General features: G+C 40.8%; 1 protein-coding gene across 1 annotated transcript in view; it reads right to left on the reverse strand.

The window, feature by feature from the left end:
- LOC102772923 (tetraspanin-12) overlaps nt 1–8,398 on the reverse strand; it is a gene marked incomplete at its 5' end in the record, with an annotated part of 30,085 nt that extends 21,687 nt beyond the window's left edge. Inside the window, 3 exons of the mRNA XM_006756422.2 lie at nt 2,247–2,298; nt 3,596–3,724; nt 8,324–8,398. Coding sequence (XP_006756485.1) covers nt 2,247–2,298; nt 3,596–3,724; nt 8,324–8,398 — 256 coding nt within the window. The remainder of the gene's footprint in view (nt 1–2,246; nt 2,299–3,595; nt 3,725–8,323) is intronic.
- Nucleotides 8,399–8,638: the final 240 nt, after the last annotated feature.

Below are 8,638 nucleotides of genomic sequence, written 5' to 3' on the forward strand. Positions count from 1 at the left end.
CCTTCCCCCTCTCCCACCTTTAGATCCTCCACAAGTGATCTTAGAGCAACAGAGTTCATATGCACAACTAACAAAACAAATTACCTCAAATCTTATGCTTACCATTAAGCCTCGACACTGAAGAGTAGCTGATCAATCTACCTGTATATGCCTAGTTACCAGTTTAACTGCTTCAAAATTCAAATATTATATTAAAAGTTTCTGTAATCTCGGAGAAAGGTTTGTTGACCAAAGCTCCCCTCGCAAAGATTACCAGACTTGGGTTCATTAACCAAAAAAAATCTCCAAAAATGTTTGAGATGTAAACATAAATTTGACCAATCCATTTTTATCCATCCAAATAAGATTCTTGAATAAGAATAGATCATATTCTATCACCTAAATCACAAAAGAAATGATATTCCTTTAGCTTAAATAAAGTTCGATTTAAGAAAAGTTACTGTTTCTTTTCCCTTTTCTTTTTGTCTCATTTCACCAAGGTTTTGCAAAAACTTTCTCTGGCCAAGGTTTAGATACACTGCTTACGGATGGATGTAGATTAGGTTTGGAATAATTAACTATGATAATGTTTTGCCCTTGGGTAGCGAGGGGGTTACTCTTCATAGCTTGAAAACAAGCCCATGGGCAGTCTCTGAGAGGGACTCAGCCGAGACATTCGTGCCCAAGACTCACACTGTGCCACAAAATACCACAACCCACCATTTCACAGTTCAACTAAAACCCACTGTGAGGAATCTGGACCTCTCAAGTAAAATGAAACAAGGAAGATCCTGAAAATGACTATCTATTTTTTCATTTGCCTACATATATAATTTTTCAAACCAAAAATCACCTGAAGAGTATTACAAATGATGAATTACTGAATGCTATGAGTCATACTAAAATTTTCCAAGAAACTTTAAAATATTTTTAGTCATTTCCTTTTATAAACTTGTTCTCAAAGCCATGAATAATATATCCGAGGCATCACAGGTTAAGTCAAACATCATTTGACATCACATATTTAAAGTCATTAAGACTCCATGAAAATTGTAGGTAGTCAAAAGACTTTACTTTCTAAAAATCATACATGACTTAACAAGAGTTCCAAGTCAGTCTTTTAAAAATCCTTGCACTAAGAGAGAACGCACCTCCCTCATTTCCTAACGACATGTGTTCTTTTCTGGTTGATGACAGAAGAATAGCTCTTGGCACATTCTAACCCCATCCACAATAGGGCAGCCCATTCATCAGGCCTTGTCAGGAAATGAGGTGCTCCGCAGAAACTGCTTCTTCCAAATTACTTAAGCATATCACCTTCGGTGCCAAACTTTTAAAATTTTAATGTCACTGAGATATTTTTCCTTTGTGCACAGTTGTTTTTCGTCCTTAGCAGAAGATACTGAATTGAAACTTTTCCCTGAAAACTCCCTTAAGCAAACCCATTACGATGCCACGTATGACTGTGGTACATCTCCCTGTGGTTTTCCTGCCTCCTTCAGAACCACAGTGTGAGGCAGGGTCACTCTTGCCAACATTGTATCAAAGTCAAGAAAATTCCATCACCATTTTATATATAAAGAAACTGAGGCTCGGATGGCTCAAGTAACTTGCCAAGGTCACGGGCTAGCAGGTGGCAGAACCTATTAATCCCAAAGCCTATTCTCCAACCACTATGTTAAAATAAATAAACACATTTTTAAAAGGCAGGAGTGTTTTTTTATAAGGTATTTAATAAGCATCGCTGGGGCTTGAGAGTCCCCGAAGCTGAAGGACGTGCACAGAACAGCACTGAAAGAGTCAGGAAAACTGGGGCTGACAGGTCCCTCCTGGTTCTACTATTTATTTTGTTCAAAAGGAATGTTATGGGCTGAACTGTATGCCACCTGAAGTTCAGGTTGAAGTTCTCATCCCCAAAATGTGACCATTTTGAAGGCAGTGTCTTTGCAGAGGTAATTGAATTAAGGTCACCAGGTGGACCCTAAACCCATATGCCTGATGTCCTTCTAAGGAGATGGCATTTACATGCAAACACATACAGAGGGAGGCCCACACGAAGCCACTAGGAGACAGTCATCTGCCAGCCCAGGGCAGAGGCCTCGGAAGAAACAAACCACGCATGCCTTGATCACAGACTCTGAGCCTCCAGAAATGTGAGACAATGCATTTCCCTTATTTGAGCCCCCCCTCCCCCCACACACACCTGTAGCCGGTGGTACTTGGTTATAGCTACAGCCCTAGAAAACTAGGACAGGGGTGTTTTTTACATCTTTTAGGATACCCAGAGGTCTTCACCACCTCCTCTGGGGTGAAATAGGCCTATGATACGGAGGAGGAAATTTAGCATGCAACAAATCTAAAATTTGCAATGCTTGTACATTCGCTAAGTGGAACTCCTTTTCCTACCATGTAAGAAAAAGAAAAGTGCTTTGTTTTTTAACCTGGATTATCATGGTCTACATCACAAACCCAAAAAATAAAAAATAAAGAGCTCTGGGCACCTTCTACCCAGGGCAGTCGCTGAACATGGCTTCCTATAAATTCCCTAAATGCTTTACTTATTTTCCTTACATGTTGTTTTTAGTACAAATGAACAGTAAACAAACAAAGTCAGGACGCATTTAAATAAACAGGAAATCTGTGTTACAATGATAATGTTCACCATCTCAACAGCTGGAACACAAAGAGCCAGATTTGGAGATTATCTTGGACTTGAACGTCTGCCCATATTCAAGCCAGAGTAACGGAGCAGAGAGCTGGCTATCTATCATGGAAGACACTCGCCCTCTAGTCCTTTGTGACCCAGCTCTAAATAAAATGAAAGGAAACGGATATACTTGGTCATCTGGAAATGTCACTCCCATCACAGGGAAACTGCTTGGAAGAGAAGCTTGGTTTGAAGCGAGATCAATGATTAACTTCAAGTCACCAGACTTTAAACATCTAAATATAGTCACCATGTGCACAGATGCTTGCATGTAGTGCTATGTGGAAGTTAGGTAAGAAAAGCTAAAAGCCCCTGTACTTGGTAATGTTATTGTTAATGACCATAAGCTAAATAAGATCAAACTTATTTAATCTTCTCAAGAACTGGAAGAGATATTTTATTATCCCCACTCTACATGAGAGACTGAAGTTTCAGAAAGTTAAGTCAATTATAGAAGCTCATGAAATAGTAAGCAGTAGAGCCAGAATTTTCTGACTAGAAAGCTCGTGCCTTTAACAACATATTGACTCCTAATTCTCAAGCGAGAATGATCATTTAAAATCTTAAATGATGTTTAAAATGCAAATACCTCTAAAAGTGATGAGAAATGATCTATTCAAATAGAATGTGGATATCTGTTGACTCATGAAAAGGAAACTTCGCAGTAGCTTAGTGGAAAGGCTTTTTAAAAAATTTGAAACTATAGAGAAGCATGTGAAATGCAGAGGAAATGGTATATATGGGAAGGAAAGCAGAGCCTGCCTTTCCTTAAGGTATTTCTCAATAAAGAATCACACCAGTCGTAACTGAATCACAGGCTTAACTTTTCAGAGAAAGTGACCAAGGCCAAAGCTTTGAACATTTGTTTTGAAAGCATGCCATTTATGCCATTTATTCTATACCCTTTACCTCAGAAATGGTAGCACTTACCTCTCTCTGAAAAAAATTCCAAGCGTGAGTAAGCCAGCGGTATCTAGGTAAGCCATAATTTGTCATTCTGGCTTTCAAAGTGACCATGTCTGACCACTGTACTGGAAGCTGAAGATAAAAAACAAAATGTCAACAACTGTAACACAGCAACACACACTCAGACACACATACACTCACAGATTCACAAACTCAGTCACTCATAGTCTCATACACATACTCACACATACCTGGAATGTACTGTAATTGACAAGTACTTTATATTTGTTGTAGCAACTCAGAGCTACTAAATACTTGCTGAACTACCTCTGTGTGTAGGTTTTTGTACTAAATGTAGAGGTATCCTATATAATAAAACCCTAATATGCTAAGTGTCCGGTTGTCCAGTCAGCCATTCAACCAATCAAAGCATATTAGTAATATGCTAATGATGTGCTAAGGCCACTCAACCGCTCGCTATGATGTGCACTGACCACCAGGGGGTAGATGCTCTAACTGGTAGGTTAGCTTCCTGCTGGGGTCCAGCCCATTGGGACTGAGCAAGATGGGCCAGACACAGCCTGTAGCCCTCCCGCAGTCCCTTCCTGGCTGGCCAACCTCCTGCATCCCTCCCCAGCCCTGACCATCCACCAGTGGGGTCCCTCAGCCTGACCTGCACCCTCTCACAATCCGGGGCCCCTCGGGGGACGTTGGAGAGCCAGTTTCAGCCCTATCCCGCAGGCCAGGCTGAGGGACTCCACTGGTGCACAAATTTGTGCACTGAGCCTCTAGTGTCATATAAAGCAAAGTAATGCAAAAACAGTTAATGCCAATATTGAGCTCAAGGAGATGACAAGTACACGGTGTGTTCTACAGACACACCTGAAGAGCTCCTCACAACAAACCATCCCTGCAGAGCAATGCCTTTTGATTTCACCTCAGAAAATTGCTGTTTTTGAAGAGACTCCAGATTATGGTATTAACATAAAGGGGGAAGAATCAAGAAGAAAAAGAGATCAACTCAAGCCTCACTCTGGGATAAGTTTGTGAACCCCTTTTCAAAATTTGGATTTCAGAGGCATGCTGGCATGCCGGGGTCCAACCCCAGCAGGTCCAGGGGTCCCCAAAGGTGTGGACGGAGTCGGCGAAGCAGGAAGGACACGGAGACAGCGTTCAGTTGATCAGCAGCCTAGCCAGGATCTCCAGCCAAGTTCTGGTCTGGATCTCCAGAGAAGTTCTGCCCGCAATTTCTTCACTGATAGTGCTCCTAGGGCAATGGAAACTAAAGAGAAAATAAACAAATGGGACTCCATCAAAATAAAAAGCTTTTGCACAGCAAAAGAAACCATCAACAAAACAACAAGAAAGCCCACGCATGGGAGAACATATTCACCAATGTTATCACCGATAATGGCTGGCACTTAGTTAAGAGGTTTTATTCCCTCCCTAACTTCAGGGGAAAATCCCTACCTGGGGAAACAACCTTTCTAGGAGAGGTGACCTTGGTTAAAACACATAGTGCCAAGAAGGTGAGCAAATATATTAAGAACAGTATGCCATATATGCCAGGTCCCGTGAAACAGCAAGGATGGACCGGCTTCCGGCACTGGCATTCTAAAGATCAGTTCCCAAATCGAAGCGTTGTCTGTGCGTCTGTTCTCAAGTGTCCCTTGACAGAATGTTTAATCGTGCCAGCGCTTCTGGTACACAACACAACACCTGACCAGAAATCCAGTCAGCGCAACAGTCTGTTACCAACTGTGCCCCGGGCGGAAATGAGGCATACCAATCCCAGTCTCATGGCATGTGCAGTACTAAGGTAGCTCTCGGGAGCTGGACAGACATCCGCATCTGACCTATGGTGTCATACAGACCAGGCTTAGACAAGCAAGCTCGACACTGACTCAAGAATTGGAGCATTTGGAAATCTTATTTAGAAAAGAATGATATCAATAGGGGTGGTTTAAAAATTCCTGACCACAGACATTCCTCATTCCCCCCCCCCCTTTGTTAATTTTCTTTGTGATTACTTGGAAATGCACAGCACAAAAGAAAACACCCCAACACTTGGGCACACAACACTGTTCCCTACATAAGGGGCTGAGTGTTCATGGGGTTTCAACAAAGCTCAAGCTACTCACTATAAATTATTATTGTCTCCTATCCTTTTGAGCATAAAATACATGAAAGTGAAATGAATTCTCCAGAAATGTATCATCTGACATAATACCATTGACAGGTTTGTTGTGTTTTGTTTGGGTTTTTTTTTTTGAGAGAAGAAATAGCGAATAAGAGGTGACAATGTATGGAAAAAGAATGGAGAAACAGACCGTCTGATGTCAAATCTGTTGGTTTGATGATTAGGACAGTCTTATTTTTAATATTATTTTCCAAAATAAAAATTAGTTGTTTCTCCCTTTTGGCCACAATCAGTCTTGAGACCAAACGTGGCAAGAAAGAGAGATGGTCACTGAGGTTCTGGAACAAAGCACTGTGATCTGGTCCTTAAGGAGAACACTCATTTGCTGGCTCTTTGCATGGAGCAGCTAAGAGCACAAAGCCGTCTACACACAGGCTGGGCTCTGCGTGATTTGGCAGCGAGTAAACTGTAAGGGCACTTTTCACGCACACTGCTGTTAGTGAAAAAACAAGTTAAAAATATGTTAAAGTTGTTTACTTTTAAACAGGCCTTGCTCTATCCTGGTGAAGGATAGATCAATGGGGAAGATTATCATAAGCAAAACCGTGATGTACATCATCAACTGAGATATCAGTCCACACCCACCTGGTACCACCGTGATACTTAAAATTTACTTGCAGATGGCCCTTTAACAGAACAGAAGACAGTATCTACACAGTAAGGATAAGTTCCTTTCAATGAACTCAAGTTTCTTAAAACTATGTTAGAATCAAAATATTTCCAGTCTAATACATTAAATTAATCCATTTCAAACTGTTTTAACGTAGGAGATTTACCAACATTAGTATGACATAAACACCGTAGAAACCATTTTTAAAATCCACAGAAAGTAAACTGATCTCTAAAAACCCTTTAATTATCCAAAAGAACACAATCAAAAGCTAAGTTGAGGGCATCAATAATTAATTATGCAATTTTCTATATTTTGCTTGAATGTCAAAGAGACACATGCATTTTTTAAAAACTGAAAAAAATTAAGAGACCATCTCTTTATCAAAGAAACACAGAAACTGAACCCCTGCAAACAACTAATTTTTCACCCCCTACATATGCAAAGTTTCTAGGGGAAGAAGTGAAAATGTGATTCTCAAAGATACCACGAGTATTCCTATTTAATAGATTTCGTTTTCAGAAAGTTAGCTTTACATTAAATTACTTAGAACCCGCCCCGACTTTCCAATTTTTTTATAGAGAAATAAATAATTATAAATCCTCTCTTCTTGCTGAGAGTTGTCACACACTGGGGACGCTTCAGAGGGCTTTCCAGAGGGGTTTAGGGTAGAGGCAGTGTCAAAACATCATTTACATGTAAATCGGAGTATGCAGAGAACCCACTAGTCTGCAATTACCACTTAGTAATCAAAACAGTGTCACAGCAGATTCAGCATAAAATCTTTAATAACTGCATCAGTACCATAAGCAACTTCCATTTTCTCACACAGCTGCCGAAATGCCGCTCTGAAACAAATACAGAATGGTCGGCCTGTCTGCTTATGAACTCTTACATTTTAAAGAGTTGAAGACTCGGCTGGGGAACCTGTCACAAATGCACATGCCCAGACCCCTGACCCTTCTCCCTCTGCTTTCCCCTCTATTCTGATTTAGCAGACCTGGCATCGAGCCCTAGAATGCATATTGTTGAGAATCACCCTGGGCGACTCCTGCTAGACAGTCCAAGGACTACACATGGAAAAGCATCATCTTACTGGAATTACCCTGACACTTGCAGTGGGGAAATCTGGCCCGCCACCATGAAAACAGCCAGCGATCACTGGCATGCAGAAGTGTAAACCCAACAACGTCCAGAATAAAGTGAACAAACGTTAACTAAGTAATAATGGGCTACGTGAGCAGGAGTGAAGTGCACACGGTAAATCAAACAGGACTGCTAACATCTGAAGACTGAGGAACTTACTCGCATCCATTCTAACATAACTATAAACGTTGGTCCCGTGGTTTCAATGGCAAAAGTAAAAGAGGGAAAAACTGAAGAGCTGTTTCCATGTAGCCAAGTGTCCAACTGTGAGAGTGCTTCCAGGCTGGAGGAAACACACCGCAACTCTTCAAATGCGCTTCTTGGAGTGGACGATGGCTCAGCGTGGGGCCAGGGGATGCGTGCCTCCCGGTGATGGGTGGACAGCTTTTTATAAGGCTTTCGGAAGGTTGTCATGCTTTCTTAAATCTTGTTGCAAATAAGAATCTTCCCAAACTGCATACTCAAAAGTTGGTAAAACTACTTTAAAACATATATTATTTTAAGCCTATTATATCCATGTTTAAGCAATCCATGGAATTAAAAACACGTATCATAGTACCCCAAATGAAATATTACAAATTAGGGTTTGGAACTACACTTCAGACACAGAAAAGGCAGTGTTACTTTTCAGAAGTACTGGGACTGCATGTTATCATATACGTAGCATAAATATTCAAGTCACTAGTCATGTGCCTAAGTTACTCCAAAGGCTCTGCTCTCTAAGGCTGACCTGGATAAAGTTTCAGGTTGTGATTGTATCCCATTTTGAACTCACCATAATTTCCTGCTCGTATGTCCAAACACCACAGGCCAGTTCTACACAAAAAATGACAAGTAAACTTCCAAAGTACTGTAGAAAAACAGAAAATGAATTGTTAGAGTAGAATCAAAGTAAAATATGGTCATCTGAGACGTGCTAAATATTACTCAGTGCTGTTTATCCGATGAAAGAAAGGAGGCACACATCTGGGAAGCTCCCTCGGGAAAGATGGGAAAAATTTCAGCAACTTAGAGACATCTGCAGACAACACTTAATACCCACCTAGTGCTCTATGTATCAAATACTTTCATAATTTTTTTTTTTTGGTTA

The sequence above is a fragment of the Myotis davidii genome, unplaced genomic scaffold (genome assembly GCF_000327345.1).
Source record: "Myotis davidii unplaced genomic scaffold, ASM32734v1 scaffold3554, whole genome shotgun sequence".
Lineage (NCBI taxonomy): Eukaryota > Metazoa > Chordata > Mammalia > Chiroptera > Vespertilionidae > Myotis > Myotis davidii.